Raw genomic sequence first — 22,944 nt, forward strand, 5'->3', positions numbered from 1 at the left:
AGTCAGAAAGCGGGTACCCTAAAGTTCAATGCTTAGAAGTTGAATTCGGAGCAGTGGTGCTGGTGCCCAGGAAGCCTTCTATGTTGAAGGCATTAAAAACATGTGTCTAGTTGCTGCTTGAAACCAAGACAGCAGACCCTTCTGTCAAGGTTGTTGCTGCCCTTTAAAAGCAGCACAAACCCCCTCAGTTCTGCCAGGAGCTGAAGGCTGGTTTTGTTGCTGTTTTTGTTGGGGTTTGCTTTTGTTTGTTTGTTGTTGGTTTTTTTAAGTAGTGTTGGGAGAGCATGGTTCCATGAGCAGATTATTTGGTGAGCCCTGTTTCCATAAATAATTTTTTGTCTTGCTCGAGGCACTTGGCAGTTGCAGAGCTGACAAATGCCTGAAAGTTGGTTAATAAACACAGGTGCTTGTAATTGCTAATGAATTCCATTTTTGCAGTGGGGAAAGACTGAATCAAAGTCACTAAAACACTTGCTCAAGTCATCTGTTGCCTAGGTATAGGTTAGTTCCTAGTCTAAAGGTGTGTTTATTTTGTTTGCAGTGGCATGCTCTCTCCCGTGAAGAACAAGCAAAATATTATGAACTAGCTCGTAAAGAAAGGCAGCTACACATGCAGCTTTATCCAGGCTGGTCTGCAAGAGACAACTATGTAAGTCACTCACTTGAAGATTCTTTTTTAAAAGTCACTTTCTTTTTGTAACTTCTAAAATTATTAGGGATTCTTCTTTTTCTCTATAACTTGTGGAAAGTTCTGGATGAAGGGATGGTGAACATACATATAACATAAATCTTACATTTGTTTTCACTTCAAGCACCCAGAAAACTTGGGATTTTGTTATTGTTGAGATGCTTCTTATAAAATTCACAGGTTTTGAGGGGAAAAAATAACAGGGAAAGTTTTTTTCCTAAGACAGTGGCCAGTACTGTTTGGAAGCTCATGTTGTACTGTACAGCTGTGAATTTTCCATAATTTCTACTTGATCACTTATTGTCCAGAAATCTTAGACCTGAGAAAAAAAGGGATGTCTTGCTTTCAAAAGAGATGCAAGCCCAGGAGTCTTAATGCAGACTTGAACTTTAGCTTAAATTAATTCAGAATAGTCCATTTGTGCAAATCTTGTATAAGTAACCTTCATGGTAGAGCCTGCTGTTATACATAGATAGGTATATACATATATAGGTATATGTTAAGAAGTTTTCTTACAGTTACTCTTGTTTTATAATTAAATATCAAATAGCCTGCACTGCATTGGTACACTCTGGTGCCTACAATGAGCTGTCAGTGTAGCCAAATGCGATGATATCAAACTCGGAAGCTGCAGTCCTGAGAGACTGATCCTGACCCAAGATCTGAGCTCCTTCTTGTCCCTCCATTAGATGTGACACCATCTACTGGGATAGCAAACGTACATGCTGTATCTGGCTCAAGTTTCCTTCTGCATTAGGTGGACAGTAGTTTCGCCCTACTTCAGTGATGTCTTTGGACATTAAGGATTGAGGTACCTAAATACAGTGTTAACAGAAACTGTAGAAACTGGTGCAGAATGCATCGACACAGAAACTATGTGGTTATCGCTGAAGGAAATGCTGATCTTGCTGACATGTATGCCCAGTTTTGTAATCACAGACACAACTTCTTTCTGTCTTTTTTAGACAGCCAATAAACTGTCCTGACACTACACAGGTAGGGTTTATTTCCAGTAGCCAGACTGTGTCAACAGAGCTGTCTTGAAGTATAGCTGGGAACAAACAGTGTCTTAGGGAAAGACTCCCTTGAAACAAGGGGTTTTTGCTTGTCTGAAATTTACTTGCTGGAAAATCACACCACTTTGGAGTCTTGACAGCTCGTGCTTACTGGACATCAGGCTTCAAGATGGTCCTGTGATGTTTGGTCATGTCAGCTTTGAGAACCCTGTGTTCTGCTCCAGCCTATGCCACACAGCACAAACAGCAGACCTGTGGTTTCTTAAATGCCTTGACAGACATTTGGAGTGTGTGAGGTGGCACGTATGAGTTATCTCTTTGATGTGCTTCCAGCCTACATCCTGTGTGGAAGTATAGCTCTGACATACTCCAGTCCTGTATGTTACAGTGAAGAACTCTGCTAGCTTCCTCATGCAGCCCTCTCCTATGCCTCTCCAGGAATGCACACGTTCTGCAGTGGTGGTCAGATGGTGATCCTAGGAGAGCACAGTTTATCACTGAAACCTTTTCAGATATACATAATCTTGTTTTTCTCCAAAAAGTGAAATTGTATTAATTTAGCACAGATATTACTCCAGTATTTTGAGGGTTGGAAGTGACTTACGGGTGATTCTTCTGTTTCACAAAACAGTACAAGTAAAAAATACATAGTTTGGTTTTAGGTCTTCTCTTTTGGTTTGCCTGGTTATTAGGATTTTAGGAGTTCGGAAAAAAATGTTAAACATTGCTATTTAGCTGTTGAAACTATCTTTTTCATATGTTTTTATTACTGATACCCAAATAGTCATGCAAAATTGTGTGATAGACGTGAGAAGCACAATGTTTTCACAATGTGAGGGTGTCTGTGTGTGCTGCAGTTGTCAGAAACTATCTTATTTGGGAATGCTGACAATGAGTTTTCAGCCCAGAATTCTAATCCTTCACTTGTGTTATCTTATAGGTAGATCTCAGATCAGCTTTTAGTTTATGTTTTAACACTTGAAGTCAGCTTTACATGGAGAATAAAACAAATTTTCCTCCCATGACTTTTCCATGTTAACATCTGCACTAATGCACTTTCCTCTCTAAAAAAGTATTGCCTTGGTGCCTAAGTGATAAAGTATATTGCTGTGAGTTCTCCAGAGCCCTTGAAATGTGTTTTCCAACTTCTAGTCTTGGTCCTGACTTCAGAATCTTGCTCACAAAGCATTGCCCAGCCCTGTTGCCAGCCTTGGGATAAATAAGGACAGGAGCTTGAGAAGAGTCAGGCAGGGGTAGACTGTCAGAGCAGAATGAAGGCTACTTAAGTTCATGTGCTGGAGCTTCGCCACAGCCTGTATTTGGAGTCCTCCCTTGCTGTCTCTCAATCAGTGAGCACTGCTGGGGGTTGAGGTGGTTTCTCACATCACCTGCAGTCCATCCCAGCATCTTGCAGAGCTAACTCATGGAAAGATGTGTCCCAGCACCTCAGCCCTTCCCCTCTGAGGCCGCTGTGTCTGTGGCATGCTCTGTGCTGGGCCATGCAGCTGCCAGCCATGAGAGTGGGGGACCAGAAGACGGGCAGCAGGCTGCAGCCCTGCTCACAGCAACTGCACCAGCCTTTGCCAGAGTTCATCTGTTGCAGCTTGTCTGGAAGCTTCTTTAAAATATAAATGGATATGATTTTTTTCTTAAAATACACACAAAAAGCTTTCACTGACTGTACAGAGCAATAAAGACAAGACATATGGAGGAATATCGGTGGTTAGGGTTATGCAAGATGACTGAGGTTTAAAATTGTGGATCTAAGATGGCCTTTTGTTTCCTGACAGACTGTGTGAAGCAGGAACTGTGACCATTGCCACAGATGGGGCTGCAGGAGAAGGCTGAGTGTGTAGGTTGGCACACTGTGGCCAGTGTGGTCTCTCAGAAAGGCAGCTGCCAGGCATTCATTTGTGCTCTGCACTTCAGCCTTGTTAAGGGTGCTCTGCTGTACAGTCTCTGCTGTTTGGTTATTGCAGAGTGTCGGGCACAGCCACACCAGACTTGGCTTTTGTTCAGGTATGAGCATTATCAGAATAGTTTTAGCTGGCTGGTTTGCACCTTGGGGACAAGTCATGGTTGTCCTAGGTACTTTCAACACCCTGTCTGCTCCTACCATGTATGACAGCGTAAGTATCTGAATGTGTGAAGCGTTCTTGTAAGAGCCATAAATTATGATATCAACATACGTGTCATCAGATTATTGAGCGTGAGAAGTCTTTTGGGTGCTTGTGGCTGCCAGTGTTAGTTGAAAAACTGCCAGAAATTGTAATTCCATGTGGATATAAATATCTGTATTGCTGATGTGCATATTTCTCCATAGATGCTCAGAGCAAATCATTGAACTAGTTAAAAGTGGGATAGAAAAGCTACCCTGAAAATAATTGGGTTTTTTCCTAACACTTTCAGTGTCCAGATGACTTTTGCTATGGGGTAAGTGACTACAAAAATGTTCTGTTCATGTAATGGTATGATAACATTTCCTATTTTTCAGGGGAAGAAAAAGAAGAGGAAGAGAGAAAAGTTGCAGGAATCAGCATCAGGTAGGCCATGACCACCTCTTACTTACCATTTACTTCAGGTATATTCTAGAAACCAGAATATCTTCTTGCGCTATATAATTTTTACAAGCTTTTATCTAACACTTGCTTCTGATGGACATTTTAAGATATTTCACTTGGAATGTAAGCTTGTGAACATGCACACAACCTGTGCCTCCTTTCCCTTACACCTTTCTGAGCAGCAGTCCTGACGGCATCAACATCTTTGGCTGAACTTACGCATTGCTGCAATCACTGTCCTGTTCTACCTTTGCTTTTCTCCTCAATCAGTGTTGTATAATCTTTAGATTAACTGTCTCAAATACTGTGTGGTATTTTTGGATGCTGGAAACTTTACACAGACCTTTTGTAGTAACTGTATTTTTTCTCACTGTGTTTTACATTTCTTTGTACACTAACAGCTGCCTAGTAGGTTGGCTAAAAGCATCAGTGAGGTCTTCTCTTTGCCTTTAAAACAGATACAAAGAAACACCCTGTTTTCCCCAACAAAAAATGGCTGGTATAAGAACCATAAAAAAACCCAAAGAACAAAACCAAAAAACACACACAAAAAAAATTCCATGTAACACTGTAGCAAACAAAACTTGGAATGTGCAAAAACTCTGTAACAGAAATTTGTTAAAGGAAAACAATCTTCTACAGGTACAGGCCCCAGAATGACAGCTGCCTACATCTGAAGCATGGTAAGAACATCTCTAAAGCTTTCCTGCTGATAAAACTGAATTGTAAAATAAGCCTTCTTATAAATTTTATGCAATAACATGAATTTAGCAAAAATTGCAGAACTACCATATCCCAAAGCTAATGCTACTTTGAGTACTGATGGTTTTTATACCGGCTATCTGTTAGGTGTTCACCATTTCACTGCTTAACCATAATATTTTCAAACTGACCACACCTCACTGACTCACTGCAAGTCTGCCTGTGAACCAAGGATGGGTTTATTAAGTGGTACAAGCCCTCCCAGACTGTCACAGCTTATAAGAGCAGGGTAGACGCTGACTTTGGAGCACATTTTACGTGCTGACATCAGCAAGATTCTGGCTGGCTGGGTACACCTTTTAAAAACAATTTATTCACCTGTATACTAACAAAACACCTGCTAAGAAAATGGGATGATATTTCAGTTATTTCAAGAATTTTTCCCACAGCTATACAGTGGTATTTCATGTGTGGTGCAGGTTGGGGATTTTTGTGGTTGTTGTATTTCCAGCATGTGTTTCCTTTCTTTATATCATATTACCTGCACTGAGTGTGGAATGACTGGTGATTACACATGTGCAATAACACCATCTACTCAGCTTGTGAGTGCACACAGTACCACAGTGAGATTCTAATTTCTCAGTGTCTGTGTTGGAAGACTGGTCCTTCTCCTTCTCTCAGTCTGATGTGTTTTCTAGTAGAAATGGCATTAATTTGAAATAACAGTTGCTTCTAAACTGTCTAATTAACCCAGACTGCACTTGGGAGATCCCCAAGAATTCCAGGAATCATGCAGAAAAAATTACGACTTTGCAAAATCACCTACACACTGTATCAGAAATGGGCTCTGTCCTTTCTTCCACTGCCTTGTTTGGCCACAGGCTCCCTGTGGTACTTAAGAGTAGTCAGCAAAGCAGGCTGCTGTTGGCCCTCTGCTCTGCTTGGACTTTCAGCCTGAGAAAGCCAACTTCAATTTCCTGTGTGTAGTGTGTCAGTCAGCAGACAGCATGATTCAGGCCTCTTCTGAAGTTATGCCATTATGCTGGTTAGTCTAAACTCGGTTAAGACAAGACTTTGGTGGTTTGTTTGTTGAGTATTTTTAAAGCTGAAGTAAAGTGAAAAGGCAAAATGTTTGCTCTTTTTTTCTTCCTAATAAGCAGAAGTTTTTCAGGCAAGCAGGCAACCTTGCCCTTTGCAATGTGCCTGAGTCATGCTGATTGAGATGTGGATTGCAGTGTTGGGTTCTGTAGCCTATACAACAAATGTAGCTGTAAAATATCATTACTTAGAGCATTATACCTACTGAAAAGAAAGTCCTTTAACCTTGAGTTTTATAATTGATATTTCAGATAAGTTGCCCAGGTCCACAACTGTTGCGAATACTTTTCACTTTGATCTTAACACAGTACCAGTAGGCAAAATACCCATAATTTTATCTGAACTGATGCAGAGCACTTGATTGGGATTGAAATACAACTGAGGTTTAAGTGATAGCTAAAAAACAGGGAATATTTGGTCCCTTGGATGCCTTACAGTCTTGCCTATACTGAACTACTTTTGTTGGAGTTTCTCTGCATTTTTGGTATTGGAGGTTGAATGTTCTGAGTGTGGGGGTTTTCTCTCTCTCTGACCTTTACACTCCTGCCTTCCTATGTCCTCCAAGGCTTTGTAACAGTGTGGAAACTGTTGGCAATACCTGTCTCTCTGTCTTCAGGCAATTTGTAACGCAGGGTCTGAGAAGAGTAGTATGTTCTTCAGGGAAGGGAAAGTGCGCTGTTGACTCCATATATGCACGTGCAGGCAGCCTCGCTAAGTGTTTCATGCTGAGTGAGTGATCTGCACTGGAGATGTACAGATGTGCTCTTGCTGGAAGCAGATGCACAGAACAGTTTAGGGAACCTGATTCAGCCAGACTTCAAAGTAAACTTCTGAAGGTTAAGACTCTTGCCCTCTGCAAGCCTAATCCAAAGAATGTTTTGCCCACAAGCATAATATCTTACCAGGCCCACAGCAGAGCTGTTGTAGTCTTTACTGGATGGAGATAATAAGTTTGGGAATAGCTTTCTTACTCGCACGGATGGTATAAGGAAGAGGGAGAAGGAGGGTGGGAGGTCTGGGAAGGAGACAAGCGTTCTGTTATCTGAGAAGAATCAGAAATGAGTAGGTGGCAAGACCAAAGAAAGAATCTTAAGATCAGCACAAAGGAGATCAGCCAGGGCTGTAATTACGGTGATGTAAGTGAGAAGGATGAAATGGTGGGAGGGTTGTGTGGTGGGATGTTCAGAGGAAAGTAACGGAAGAGACATGCAAACAGACATGATTTAAGATACTGTGAAATTTCTGGGTGTGGGGTTTTTCTTGGGTTTTTTTTGTCCATGAACATTCAGCAAGTAACTGATTTTTAAGGTGGACCTCCAGTCCTGCCATTTGACTTGAGCATAATTAGAGTGGTAAAGCCAAGGCGGTAGAATTAAGTTGCCCCTTTTCCAAGTGTTGTACACAGCAGCAGTCATCTTATGGCTTCACTGCTTAGGATTTAACTGAGTTCTGTGATATCCAACCTGCTGAATGGCCAATTTGTAAAATACTTCAAAACACTCTAGGAATACTGTGACCCTTTGCACCAGTCTTTGCTATATTGTCCTGGGTCACTCCAAAGCATGTCCTTCAAGTGTTGCAGAACTGTCCCAAGGAGGATTTTGTTTGCAGTTGACATGGCCCAACACACTGTTTGAAATAACTGATTTATTGAAGAAATAACTCTTATTTATTCTCTTCTTTCGAAACCAACCAAGAGTGGAATTAGACCTGGTAACGCTAAAAATAAATTGAGGCGAGGCCAGGGAGGGAAGAGAAAATGAGGAAAGCTGAGATTAAGGACAATGTAGAGATCACCTGTTGAGTACCTTTCTGAAAGGTGGTTTTCTACTTTAAGCACAACCTTCTAGGGGGATTTGTAAATAGGAGCAATTGTCTTGCAAGTGGAGATTTCTAATTTTCTATCCAGTCTGACTTCTGGAAGGAAAAAGAAAAAGGTGATTTTTAGCATCTCATGAGTATTTTGAAATCAGCAAGGAAATAGAAGGGTGTTAACAAATATTCTTCATTGTTCTGCAGCATGGAAATACTTAACTTCTTATGACTTGCTCTGTACAGAACTCTAAAAGGTACATCATCCAACATATGGCAGGATGCAATTGGGAAACGACATAATTTAACATTGTGTTTTGGCAAATCTTCAAGGGCTAAAAAGAGTGATAGAGAAGCTTAATAGACATCTGAAAACCTGTGAGAAGTATATTTGTGGCTTGCAAAATTCCATGACAATTAGTATCTACCTTAGCAAAGCCTTCAAAACCAAGAAAACTTGACTTTGCAATCACAAGTACTTAAAAGGGTCAGATTAAGACCATTTAACTTTGAACAATGAAGTATCTTAACAATTCAAACTTCCTACATGGAAATTTGAGCCAAATTTCAGCATAGAAGTCATTTTTGGGCAGTAATTTATGACTGGGCTATGTTTTCCCTATTACTTTAAAATAAAATGGAGTAAGGCTGTGGAAGCAGACTATAAAGTGGAAGAGTCCACAGCCAGAATACTGTGGAGAAGAAGCATCTGATGACTGTGGTCATGGTTCACCATGGGTTTCTAGCCAGCATCTGAGAAAGATGCAAAGAGGATGTGGTACCTTCCTTTCTCAGGCAAGTTTTCAAACCTGGCTTGTCCAATGCTCTTGAAATTGCTGCTGGATTAGTTCAAATTGAAACAAATGCTCCACCCCTTCCCATAGCTCTTGGCTGCTCAGAAGCTTTAAACAGAGACTTGCATAGAAGTTAGTCTCTGTGAGAATGTGTGTGGTGATAGTGGTGCAGAGATTTGTCCTGATTTACCTTAAAAATTGTTTCCTGTGTCACCCGTATTTCCCTATTCCCTGTTTTGCCCATGAATAGTGGCCTTGAGCACAGGCAAGAGGGACAGAATGAGCAGAAGAAAATTTTCTGGATTGAAATATTTGTATTATTTCAGATAGGCATAAAATTTCATAGAAGACGAGTATAGTCCTGCATAGAAAATGAGTATAGTCCTCAGACAAATTCATGGCTTGGATTGAAATGGATTTTAAAGGTATCTAGTTCCAATGCCCCCTCACCATGGCTAGGAACACATTTCACTAGACGAGGTTACTCAAAGTCTCATCAAATCTGGCCTTGAACACATCCAGAGATGGGGCAATTTCTCTGGGCTTCACCACCCTCACATTAAAGAATTTTTTTCCTAATATCTGATCTAAACCTATCCTCTGTCAGTTTAAAGCTATTTCCCCTTGTCCTATCACTACATAAGAAATCCCTCTCCAGCTTTTCTGTAGGCTCCCTTTAGGAACTGGAAGACTGTTGTAAGGTCTCACTGGAACTTTCTCCAGGCTGAACAAGCCCAATTCTCTCAGCCTGTCTGCAGAGAAGAGCTGCTCCAGCCCTCTGAGCATCTTTGTGGCCTCCTTTGGGATCAGTCACACATGTGCCTTTACTGTTGAGGACCCCAGAGCTGGAGCACTTCAAGTGGAGTCTCACCAGAGCAGAGCAGAGGGGCAGAATCCTCTCCCTTGCCCTGATGGCCACAGTGCTTTGGATACAGTCTAGGATACAACTGACTTTCTGGGCTGGGAGTGCACATGGCTGGGTCTCTTCCACCAACACCACAGTGTCTTTCTCCACAGGGCTGCTCTCAGTCCAATCTCCACCCAGCCTGTATTTGTGCTTGGGATTGCCCTGATGCAGTTACTGGACCTGGCACTTGTCAACTTCATCAGTTTGCACAGGCCAAACCTCTCAAGCCTGGCCACATCCCTCTAGATGGCATTCTGTCCCTCCTTGTGTGTCCCCTCGTGCAACTGAATTCTGACCTGACACTGATCTTGCTGGTGTGAAAGACAGAAGCCCTACTCTCTTTCAGGCTCTCTGACATCAAAGAAAAGGTCAGAAAAGCAAACCCCAAGAGAAGCCACGGCCCCATTGCAGGTGGCAGGTACAGAGAGGCACTGACACCTGCTGGGAGAGGTGCAGCACGGCAGACCCAGGTCCCTGCTTCCCTTTAGTGTCCTGGTGGAGGTCCCGGGAGGGAGGGAGGGAGGGAGGGAAGGAAGGAAAGGGAAGGAAGGAAGGATGGATGGATGGATGGATGGATGGATGGATGGATGGATGGATGGATGGATGGATGGATGGATTTTCACTGCAATCACAGCCTGTGGGGAGGGTAAGTGAGGGTGGTAGCAAAGCAGAGGTTTTCCAAATTAAAGAACAGCCGAACACTTTCAACTGGACAACCAGCACAGATATGGGATTAGAGAAATAAGAAAAATGTTAAGGATTTTTGCAAAATAAGTGCAGCATGGTCAGTTATAAAGCTGATCTTCACAGTTTCATATTTTAAATTGACACTAGCAAATAGGAAAAAAATAGGTAATTCAGGAGGTGAATGTATGTGTTTGTTTTGTTGGAGACACTCAAGCTGCAGAACCTACTGTGAAATTAGAGATGCTTAATGAAGTTTGAACTTAAGCATATTTACAAGTGATTAAAAAACCCCTTATTGTTTCACTTCTGAGGTGTTAGCAGTAGGCAGCTTGGGCTAAAATGAAGGAGAGCAGTGGGACAACTATTGTTCTAACTCTTCCTGTGGGATAGGGTGGGGACAGGGAGTTGACTGCTGGTGCACCATTCTTCTCTGGATAAAAACGGTGGACTTAGTAAACTCACCACCAGATTGAGAAGTCTAAGGTCATGAGAAAAACTCTGTAGAAACAAACTGTTTCATAAATAAGATGTAAGGTTTTGAAATGTCACTTCATTTCCAGTTGGAAGAAAACTTCAGAATTTCAGTGTTTTTCTCAGGTCTGCATTACAGTTTCACTTTTTTTAGTGTATTTACGTGAAAATTTAAAAAATGAGGTTTTGATACTGTGTTCCTGAACAGCTAGAAAGCAAGTTTTTATGACACTGTCAAAGTCTTTCCCATTTGTTTCTGGAGACTAAGCTTAGGTGAAATCTGTCTTCTAGTTTCAACAGAATTGTATTCAAATGCAATTTTATGAAAGCTTAGCAAACCATCACATACCCTAGCAGAGTTTTCCATCTATTTGCCTCTGATTTTAGAGATTATGATTAAAGAGGTCTTCTCATATACATGAATGCAAACCTAGCCATCCTGAAGACAAAACTACCCAAGAAAACAGAACAAAACCAAAGAGCCTTAACCATGATGCTGCAAAAGTCACTGCTAATAGAGCGAACCTTCTCATACCAGTCAGTTCACTAATCCTCTACTTTAAGAATTTTTTATGCATATCATCTGTTAAATTTCTGACCCTTTTCCTTTTTGTTAAGACTGTACCATATAGACAGTTTTGAAAGCTTGCAGATTGGAAAGCCATACAAATAAAGGAAGCTCCTAGCACAGCTAGCTGTAGCACCACTGGCCAATAAATCATGAGCCTGGCAAAGCAGTGAGACATAATGGGCTTTAGCGAGAGCTTTCAGGACGTGAGCTTTCAGCTCCTCCTTCCAGTGGTAGGAGCAAATGTTGGAAACATTTGTGCAGTGAAAGCATCATTGGCACAGGGGTGTAGTGTGTGAGCAGGGTTAGAAGCAACTGAGGAAAATGGTACCAGTGACCATCTCGGAATTAGTGTCCTTGCCACAGGCATCAGTAAGATCAGGGGTTGAAGAGAATTAAGTAGGCTTAAGTGAGCAGAGAGACATAATTTCTGAAGTTACCTCCTCCTTGCTAAAGTTACAGGATATGTGTTCCCTCATTAATATTAAGTTGTATCAGAGTTAAACTCGAGTTATGAGAGCCTTCTATCTATCCTTCATCTCAGGGATACCTGATATTGCACGTGGTAAAACATTATTGCCAAAATAACTACATAGAATTGGTTTCTATGGTTTAAAGGCAAATGCACAAGTTAGGTGGGACTACATTTTGATGAATAGTTGATTTTCTTCACATATGTGTCTTCTGAGGTACACAGGCTTCCTGTTGTGTATTTTGGACCAGTAGAAATTTTATGATGAGTTAATTGCATCAAAGTGATGTTGGTATGTTTAAATTCTGTAGTGGTTTCTGTGAACTGTTGTCTTATGCTTGTAGTGTTGCTCTATGGATGCCTGTGTGTAGAAGAGTTAGTGGAAGCTCAGGAAGATGTTCAGGTTACATCTGACTTGCCTTTGGTTTCATGAAAGCAACTATTTATATTATTCCATGTATCAGAAGACATAACTGTTGAGATTGTCTTTCAAAATAGTGTAAATTCTAACCTATGTTTAATTGTGGCAGAAAAAAAATTATCTAAAAAGGAAATGGTACCTGTGTTAGTTCTTTCTTCTGAAAGAATTTTCTGTTATTGCTTTACCAATACCTCATGTTCTTCTCTGCTACAGCAGGTGAAAACTGAAGTAGCAATTTCAGTGCCCCTAGCTCTCAGTCTAGAAAACAAATAGTTTTAAAAAGTCTTCCGAATATTTATTATATGCCATAAAGATACAGAAAGGAGACAAGCCTGTTTCTTCTTCCTCACCTTAAGTATACTGTTCCTCTTTAAGAAGCTGCTAGAGACAGCTGTCTAGAGGCAATCTGGTTTTTATTATCAATATGGAGCCTCCCACCCCTAACAGGAAAAACATGTCTTGTGTCTTCCAGTAAGATAATTTTAAAGATTCTAGCTCACTGATAGAGCTTGTAGTTTTGTGCTGCCTACACTGGGGGCCTTTGATAAGAGCCACACCTGCTTGGCATCATTGCCGTCAGCTGTGCAAAATGGGAACCCTAAAATACCTGGGTGTTTTCCATGTTGAAACTAATCTGCTCTGGAAGAGGTCTCTGGCTTGGGAAGGCTGGGGGAGGAATATTCCTGTTGCTCACTTAATGCATCTACCTGAGGTCAAACTATGAGGACAGAACTTAGGACTCCAGGCTCCACTTGTAGTTAATGAAGAGGTATTTTCAGGGGCAGTTAATTCAGGGCATTTAAAACAGCAGTGAATAATTTGCTGTTGGAACCTCCATTCAGTTACCAGCAATGGACCAAGGTTAAAAGTAGCAAGGGGGATGGAGGGGTTGGACAGACCAAGAAAAATTTCATACTAACAGTTTGAACATGGCAGCATCTGTTAAGTTTTAGGGTTCAATTTTATGTCATTCTTTGGATACAAAGGCAGCTTAAAAAGTTTCCTCTGCTGCCTGCTGGTATCCAGCTCTTGCAGAGGGCTTTTTCCTGTCTCCCGTAGGTCTCTCCATCCATGTTTTGTAACAGCTTGTGGGACCCTGCAGCAAATTGGATTACTAAAATGACTGGGGTTTTGTTGGGAGGTGATTTTTTAGCTTAGAAACAACAAGGGTTGTGGAGTGTTTGTTTGTGTTTGCCCTGAACATCTCAAGGATCTGGTTTGGGCTAAACCCACAAACCATGGCACAGCTGGGCAGGAAGAGAAGCAGACTGCAATGCCGGTATCTATCTGCTTGTGCCTGAAACCCGCTCTAGCTCTGGTATTAAAGAAAATACAGAGGGATTTCACAAACAGCATGAACCACCCTGATAAATAATGACCTGGTTTTGCATAGCCGGCTTTCTGGAGTATTGAATAAACCATGGCTGGCAGTAAGTCAAACATGTTCATTTTGGACCTAGAAAGAAAATTACCATTTTGGCTTTTGGGTCCCTGAATTTGCCTGGTTGGTTGAAGTACCAGATTAACAGACAGGTTTGGAGACAAACTTTTCTCTTTTTTTAAAAAAATACACGTAACTGCCTGTTATATGTAGTCTTGTCTCTCCTTAGAACTGTATCCAAACAACGTGATAGGGAAAAGTGTAGAAAAAAAGTACTTCATTTAAAATGTTTAATATCGCTTGCCCTCTGTGAAGGGTTAGGTATTTCTTTTACCATGCTTATTCCTGTACTGACCTGGACACTCTTGACTTTCTTCAATAACCTTTTCTGATTAGCATGACGTGGATGAAGCCGCATAATTCTCTCCCTCGTTCTAGAAAAGTAAAAAGACCACAGGAGAGCAAGACCTTTGTGGACCCACCCAGCAATCCATCTCATTCTGAAGCACTGGGAGGACTTCAGATCCCCTTGTGATCCCCTCAGCCACTGAGCCCAGGCTTAGGAGACTTTAGTTTTACTGTAGCAATTCCTAGATTATAGTTTTTTCACTTCAGTAGCAAGGCTTTTCTTTAGGCACTGCCTTATTCTTGAATCTCATGTCTGTTTCTTTTTCCCCTTTCCTCCTGCAGTCAGATGTACACTGCAAATGGCACAGACAGTGCCTCCTATTGTGGCTCAGGCTCAAGACTTCACATATGTAAAATGTGACTTGCAGCACTTTCTTTGAAGCCTAACCACAGCCAGGGAGCTGTAATTGCAGTCTTTGATTTGTGCCGACTTCACTTGTGGATTGGGCTTTGCTAGGGCATGCCTCGCCTGGCGAGACTTCAGCTGCAGCCCCCCAGTGAAGCCTTAGATGTGGGAAGTCTTCAGTCTCCTTAGCACATGCCTGTGGTTTCTTGAAAAGAATCCTGATTTGACCTGTTTTATATCTGTAATGCGACACCATCATCACTCGTATTTTTTAGGTATTATTTGGTTTATCAGCAGTAGAAGCAATTTCCAGCGTTTAGCCTTAATGTGCAGCAGGGGAAAGGCTGGGTTCTAGATGCTCTTTTCAGGATAGCTACTGTGTAATTTGCTGTACTGCTTGGAAATAAAAATATGTGGGGCTTCCCTGTGCCTGTCCCCATCCAGAATCACTGTGGTGTCTGTAGTGTCTCTAGAGGAACTGGGCATAGTTAGGAGCTATGGAAAGGAGGCAGGCGCTGCAAACGGTGCCTCTGGATTGAGAAAGAAGCAATGGCCACTGTTGGGAAAAGCTGAGGGCCAGAGCAAGGCCACGGTCGTTATTTTAACCTCCTGACTTCAAAGACAGCTTGCTGGTAAGGGAAGGGGGGAGGAGGCAGGGAACCATCTCAACAGAAGAGCATTTCATTTCCTTCAGTGAAGTAGACATTCCTGGCTGCTAATGGGGAGTAGCTCTGAATCACAGCGCTTGTATCAGACTGCTGTGAACTACTGGCCTGGCGCCTCAAGGCCATTCCTCAACAGGAAGCTGAATGTTTTCATGTAAGACTGAGAGGAAAACCTTCCCAGGAAGAGCAACCTGGACCAAACCTTTGAAAATCTGGGATGAAAAGGCACAAAATAAATATAAAGCTGCAGGGTGCTCTCCCCAGTGTTTCTCTGCTGTTTGCTTGGCTTCTCTTTCGTGCTCCTTGGAAAGGTAGAGCCCTTCATAGTTCTTTGATCCGCACGTGTTACGGAGCACTGCGTTACTTTATAAAAAATAAAAAAAAAAAAAGGCAGGAAGCTCAGGAGGCTTTTTTTAGTTGGGACATGGGCTGGTTTTATAAGGAAATAGGAACTGAATTAGTCAATACAGACCACCTCTGTTGAAACTGCTGGTTTGCCAGTGGACTTCTAGCTGTGCTGTTTAAGAGGCCTCACTGGCTTTAAATGTTCTTTTGGCTACCAGCAGCAGGTGTAAGTTGTTCCTTATGTATCCGGGATGGCAATATTTGGGCGACAGGGGAGTCTGCATCAAATCTAAACAGAGAAGTTCGCCATAAATTCATGCTGGTTATTCCTACCTTAGTCTGCAGCTAAACTAAAGTGTCCTCAACTTTCCTTTCCACTCTAACAATAGCCATGTGAGTGACCTCTGATAAGGAGTCAACTTGTTTAGTAAGATTTTAGGCCCTCAACTGATGCTTATTAAAATCAAAGGGTACAAAATCAGTTTTAGAGGCTTTCTACCCTGGACTACGTGAAGCATTGTAACTCCTTACTCAGGAGCTATCATGCTACTCAGCCACTATGAGTGAAACACTTCATATGTTGTAATGGTTTACACGGAAGCTGCAGCAGATGGGAGATGTGCGCTCAGTTATAAATGGCTCTGGTTTAAATACTGCTGAAATGTAATGTAATGTAATATTTGCTGACTAATTCAGCTTGTGGCTCTTGCAGGCTTTAGCAGTCTATCTATCATGATTAGTCTAAAAGAAGTTTTACTTGTGGTTTAAACCATTTCTTCATAAACTTGTTCTGTCTTGCCTTGTGTGACTCAAGGTGCTGGCAGTGTATCTTCTTTATGTGACTAGGCATTTTGTGTTTCTTCTGGTGAAAATTTGTTTACCTTCTCCACTGAACTGCATTCTTGTGCTAATTTTGATCACTCTCAAAAGCTTTGCTCATTGAACCTTCTACTTGTTTGGCAATTGAGTAGTACATGGAGACCTAGAGGTTAATGTTGATTTTTCTGAGATACCAATAATCCCCAAACAGTAACTGGAGAGCATGTATCGATGTGTGGAAAAATGTCTGACGCATTAAGAGAGGTTTTGGGTGGAGATGCTGTTATAACCCACTTGTCTGGATCAGAAGGGTGATGGTTGAATTGGTAATTTCATAAATTAGCTGATGTAAGCCAGAGACCTAGTGAGGAAAAACTGTTCCTCTCGATGACCAATTCCTATTAGGCCTGTACTGTGGGCCATTTCACATGCTCTAAGAATATAAATCCTTCCAAGATCTAGTGAATTTTAATGCTAGGGAGGAGGCCCATGGTTCTTACACAGCTGGAAGATGTTCCCTACCCACTGAAGAGCAGAACAAATCCTCTCCGGTCATGAGGATGGATGGTAGAATCAGTGTTCACACAAACCTCATCTACCACATTCCTCTGCCAAACTGCTTGCAGAAGACATCATTTTTTCATATCTGCAGGGAGTAGAGCTTGAGGCTCTGAAATAGAGGTTTAATTGACCTCAACCACTGCACTGCAGTACTAAAGCCTGAGGACGTCTAATTTTGTAATGGTATCTGGGTCAAATGTTGTAGATAAATGAAATCTACTACAAAAGAGAAGTACTTCTGTAATATGCTGGATGTTCAAAACCCCACCTTTCTAGTCAGTATCTCTTGACAATGCAAAGTACTTGCCATAAATATGGTTGCAAACATAAAGCAAAATCAAGTAGTAACAAATTCTGCATTTAACTTTGACATTGTAATGCACATTCCACTAATACAGTTTTAAGAATTACAGTGACCCATCACCAGCTTGTTTGAAGAATTTTTTTTAAGGGCTTCAGATAGTCTTTATCACTCTCTCTCTCTTTCCCCCCCTCTTCCCTGTAGGTGGGAAAAGAAATGCTTTCTCAACTTGCAAAGCAAAGGCGGCGACACCAGGACCCCTTCTGGAGATGGAAGCTTGTTAAACCCTAGGTGTGTCCTTCATCCACACAGACCACCCCCAAGGAGTCTGTCTAGGATGTCATTCACCCTGATGTCACTGCTAGAGACACTGAATCATAAAGACAATCACTGCCAAAATCCTTCACTATCACGAGGTCCAGCCCTGATATAAATAGAGCAAATGAGCTCCTGGGTCAGCAGAGCAGCTTTTGTCTTCACCTCTGCCTTGCACTCTTAAGCCCCCGTCTCATCTGTGTCCATATTGAGTCAGTAAACACAGTAGCATGGCTGTCTCTGCCTGCTTCAGCCAGCAGAATACCGTAGACCACAGCTGCCCCATACAGCACATCAAGGAATGGAATTTACCTGGACCAGGATGACATGCTCAACCTTGTTTTTATTTAATGGTGCGACAGGATCAATTTTGGTTTTAGCTTTTTCTAAGAAACTTGAATGCTTTTATATTTTAACTTTTAGTTTGTAATTTCTTCGGTGTATATTTTACTAGGTATGAGCTTTTAAACAAGTGTCAGAAATCTGAAATACTTTTTAAATAAAAGGAGTTTTTCTTTTTTTTTTTTTTTTTCTGCCAGAGGAAAAATCTGTATGGAAAAAAGGTGGCTGTTTTGTTAAACTATTTGTAACAAATAGTGGCCTCTCAGTCTATATAATACAGTGTCCTATAGAACTAAATAAATGTAACAACAGTCAGCTGGTCAGTAGACATGTTAGTCTTGCATCATCTACTCTGTAAACATAAGCAATACATCCAGCAAATCTGACTGCAGTGAGTTCTCCTTCTCACCCATTCCCCTTCTCCTTGTAAAAAGCCCAGCACTTGAATTATTACTTCAATTGTTCTGTATTTGTATCTGTTTTTGTTAGCCTGTTAGTGGGATTTTATGCCAGTTGTTGAAATGAGCATTGATGTACCCATTTTTTAAAATAGTAAGGCACAGCCTTTGCCAAAAATACTGTCAACCAATTTTTTTTTTGTCATTCCAGTTTGAGTTAATGTGCTGAGCATTTGTTTTTTAATAAAAGCTTTGTAATAAAACTAAAGATAACTGTCTTTAAAATCGGCTTTTAAAAAAAAAGATAATTTTTTTTGCTAGAATCCCGCAAAGGTAAAAGCAAGCCCAGGAAGGTACAATCACGCGTAAGGCTGAAAACTTTTGGCTTAGTCTTCTGTTGTAGGAAATGCAATGCGTCTGTTTGGCTGTTTGCTCACCTGAAGTGATTTTGGGGAAAGACTTTTTCTTTGAAAAGTGAGCAGAAGTCTCAGTTCCATACCAGGAATAAGGAATGGAGAAGGCTCAATGCTGCTCAGTTAGCTTTGGCCTAAGTGGAGGTCCTAAGGATCCCTCCATCATCATTTTCCCAGTAAAATCTAAGGGAAGGGAGCAGTGGTTTTATTCCTAATGATTATTAGGAATATGGATTTGCTTCTCTCTGGATGCAGTCCATGCCCCACACAAGAGGCAGAGGGCTACAGTTAAATTTCTTGTAGCTGTACAAATTATCCCACAGCTAGGGACTGAAGCTGGCTGCAGAATGAGCTGTGCCAGGTCTGGTTTCATGGTCAGAGATCCAGAGCTGGCATGGCCTGCCTACTGCCAGTGGTGCCTAGGAGATGTTCCTGGCATAGCAAGCAGCACAGCTGCCTCACTTGGACTAAGGGACTTAAAAACCCCCAGATACTGGAGCCATAGATAAACTACTCCACTGATTTGTGAGTGGAAAAGAAATATGAACTGTACATTGAATCAGCATTCTTTGTATTCCAGCTCCCAAATTTTGTTTGGTATGAGACTGGACTGAGTCAAGCTTAAGCTACAAGAAATGACATAGGTCAGTTACTGCCTAAGGAAGCTTTTGAATTGGATTGTTCATAAATGACCCTTTACTCAGTTGCATAAGTAATTTCGTAATTAAAAATGTTATAAAACAGCTTTCTCTTAAACCAGTGTGCACCGCACACATTCCCAGTTTTAAGGCTGGAACCAGCATATTAGTTCTTGCAATATTTATTTCTAGCAACTAGTGAGTACGTAAAAAAAAACAAAAAACAAAAACAAAAACAAACCACACCAAAAAAACAAAAACAAAACAAAACAAAAAACCCCCCCCCCCAAAAAAAAAAAAAACCAACACCACCAAAAGCAAGTGACCAGGCTCTCAGATGGCAGGAGAAACATCTCTTGAGAGAATGGCAGCTGTATACTGGAGTTTTGCAAGACTTGGCTATGTTTCCATTCAATTATCCCAGCCTTTGCTGGAAACCTGTCTGGCTTTTGGTTTGGGGTTTGGTTTTGTTTTTTGAAGGGGAAAAAAGGCAAGTACTTAGTGCTGTAATTGTTCTAAATCAAGGATTACTGCAGTGAGATCTGCAAATTACATGTTCCAAAGACAACAGTTCTTTTTAGAACTTTATAAAACATGACTACTTTGTTTAGATTTTTTAATGGCTATTTAAAAAACCGTTTACCCATTCTGAAAAAAATTGTTCCCAATGGAAGTGTCAGCTTCATGTAGCATGTTGTCCTCAGTACACTGTTGTGAACAGTTGCCTGCCTTAAGGATGAAAGGTCTTTCAGCTCTAATAGTGAAGAAAAAGAATTTGGGAGCTAAAAATAATATCTCTGCCGTTAACATACAGTGAACAAGCACGCTGGGCTCATTCATAGATCAATGACCTTTAACAGAGAGCAGCTATGGGAAAGGTTAGCTAATATGCAAGGCTTAGGATGCTGCCATGAGAATACCTGAAACAGAGTAACCCCACTATCCCAGAATTCCCCCTGTGGCTTGGGTCTGTGTCCACACTCCTGCCCTCCCCTGCTAACTGGCATTTGTTCCTGTGGTACAGAAAGAGCCCTAACTGTACTGTGCCAGCTTGCCAGTGGAGACAGATGAGCTAGTAAAGATAGCCAAGCGATGATGGTGCTACCATGGCAGTAAGACTAGGTTTAAATCCTTCTGACATGGAACGAATTATTCCAGGTAAGACTCAAAACCAGCACCTAAATTCCTGATGTGCAATTTAGGTAGACATCAGAATCTAACCTTGTCTCTTTTGGGTGCCTGAGGAGATGATTATCCTGTGTTTCCCACAGAAAACATCTTCAAAGATTTAAATACTCCTACCTAATGGCCAAGTTAATTATCCAGACACTTCTGTACAAGCATTCACAAACCACTCTCTGCCCCCACACTTGGTTCTGCGCATGTACTGAAAGCAGTTCTTGCACAGATCACAGCATGGGTAGTCTAGTTCATAAACACAGAGCTATCCCAGTACCTAGGAAATATACAGCCTTCCCCCTCCCCTCACCAAAACCAGCAGACACAGAACAGAGAAGTTGAGGCAGGATTATTTACAGCTAATCAGGCCAACATCACAGGATGGGCTGGCTCCTCAGGCTTCTGGGATCACCTGGACCAGAGCCATTTTCCCTGCATTACATAAAAAAACAATGCTTCAGCTAACTTTGGCTTCTTGCACAGCAAGTGATGACAGATTCACTAGTTGCGCTTAGAGGGACTCACCAGCTCTACAGAATTATCTTCTGTTGTAGTTTCCGCTTTGGATTAGGCAACAGAAAAGGAAGTAGCTTAGTTGTACAAGGGATAGCTTGATGGCTGGGTCAATTTGTAGCAATGGACCTTAAGGACCCAATCCTTGCTCCAGGCTCTAGGACCATACAATCCACAGCATCAGTTGTCTGGACTCCTTTGAAATCACTACAGTGCACAAGGCTTTGAAGCAACCATTCCGTTTCCTGGTGGCCTCCTGCTCTGATCTATGTGGCAGCTAATTAGGCTAAAGCAAGACTGGCAGAAAATGAAGGACACTACTGAGACTTAAGAAATGCCCTGTAACCTCTCCCGTAAGGCAGCTGCAGTTTTTCCCCTTCACTTGCAAGGGGATTAACATGGAAGGAAGTCTCTCCTCCAGAATAAGGACCTAACACAAAGTAGAACATTAGAGGGGAAAGAAGTAAGTCCACAAATAACCAGAAGTCTGTCAGCTATGAATACATTTCTCCTAAGTCAGGTCAGTGAAAAACTACTGGGCTAAAAAGGAAGTCAGCCAAAAGGAGAAGCTGTAACAGGAAAATGGTTGGCTATAAACACATCCCGAGATGAAACCAAAAACCTAGAAAGTATGCCTAAACACATTCATTTCTCCACAACATATCAGGAAGAAAAACTCTGGATTAATGTATGAATTTACCCTTTGAGTCTCCTCATAGATATGAAGCTTAGGTTTAGAAAGCCAAGCAAGCAAATGGGCATCTGCCCAGGAAAAGGAACATATGTGCCAGAAATAGGGGAAATGAATCTCTTAACCACCAGTTTTTGGCCGGGTCAAAACAAGGACTGAAATACTGCTCCCCATCCTCCCAGATAAACAGTCACACCTGCAGGCCATGGGTTTTAAATGCTGTCTTCTCTTTGGCCAGGATGCTCCTCCTGCAACAACCATGCCTTCACTGAATCACAGATGTCTGCTTGGCTGAGATAACAGTCACTGCATACCTGTTCTGGGAATCTTGGAAAACTAAGTTTTTCTTCTTGTGAATGATGTTCCACAAACCACATTTTGATAAACTCACCTATCCCACCTTCCAGAAACCCAACATATTCAAGTAAGCAACAGATTCATTAACCTGTCAGCTATGGAAAATCAGCATAAACCAGCAGAGCTAGGAGAAAAATCTCTGCTTCATACTAGAAGAGCAACTCACCCAAGAAGTGGTCTGTACTCTTCAATGTAGAAAAGGTAACTGACATAATGAAATCTTGAGCACAATAAAAAAAATAACATAGTCCAAAACTTAATGATGGTCAGAAGAGTTATTTGGAGGCCATTCTTTGAATTTGTACAAATTTCCTAGAGCTAGGAGAAGTGGCTAAAAAAGTCATACAGGATATTTATTTGGCTGAGTTAGGACATCTCTGTGTTTTAAGATGAAGAGAAAAAGAAACAAGGACTCAGATCTTGACAAAGCAAAATGCTATAGAAGGATCAGTTTTTCTTAGCATCTGCCAGTGAAAGCAAAGTGCTGGGTAACAAAAGAGGAGACAGCATACATCACAACACGGCAGTAACTACATCCCTTGACTGAGAAAAGCCCGAGATGGGATAGATTCTTACATTCTAGTTGCTGCCTTTACTACTCTGAAATATTTTTTCTTTTTACTCTTCTCTGTGAAGTGTTTAATTTGGTCACGATTAAAATCAGCCGCAACACCTTCTTGCATTCTACACTCTATTAATCCTAAATTTATAGGCAGTAATCATACTTGCAAACAAATCATGTGACAGAACAGCCACTGCTTTTTTCCTGTAAAAGACCTGATAGCTTCAAACTGTACTCAACTTTTTATGACAATAACCTGAAAGAATTCACAATCAAAACCCCTTAATCTAATAACCCTCAACAAACTTACCAATGAATGGCTTTAGCTACTGTTTGAAAATTCAAATTTTATAAGGCAGATTTCACATATGGTCAAAGTTTCCCTTTGAGTGGGACTGGTATAACAGCATGACTCAGAAATAAAACCACTCACAGCACTCAGTTAATCACTGAGCAGTCTAATTCTGCCTATGCTGGTACTCTTAAGTAATGAGTACCCATATTTAATTGTTT

The 22,944-nt window shown here is 41.3% G+C and overlaps 1 protein-coding gene across 6 annotated transcripts in view; it reads left to right on the top strand.

Annotated features, from left to right (window-relative positions):
• LEF1 (lymphoid enhancer binding factor 1) overlaps window positions 1–18,351 on the top strand; it is a 71,115-nt gene extending 52,764 nt beyond the window's left edge. For 4 of the 6 annotated variants that reach the window (XM_066186253.1, XM_066186256.1, XM_066186254.1 and 1 more), the window contains 3 exons: window positions 542–649; window positions 4,199–4,247; window positions 17,228–18,351. In XM_066186253.1, the coding sequence (XP_066042350.1) occupies window positions 542–649; window positions 4,199–4,247; window positions 17,228–17,307 (237 nt within the window). In that variant the 3' untranslated portion in view covers window positions 17,308–18,351. Of the gene's footprint in view, window positions 1–541; window positions 650–4,198; window positions 4,248–4,907; window positions 4,949–17,227 lie in introns of all 6 variants that reach the window. The other 2 variants (XM_066186255.1, XM_066186257.1) reach the window with 1 other exon arrangement.
• The last annotated feature ends 4,593 nt before the right edge of the window (window positions 18,352–22,944 follow it).

Source organism: Chamaea fasciata, unplaced genomic scaffold (assembly GCF_029207755.1).
Source record: "Chamaea fasciata isolate MVZ Bird 193981 ecotype frontalis unplaced genomic scaffold, bChaFas1.0.hap1 SCAF_6, whole genome shotgun sequence".
NCBI lineage: Eukaryota > Metazoa > Chordata > Aves > Passeriformes > Sylviidae > Chamaea > Chamaea fasciata.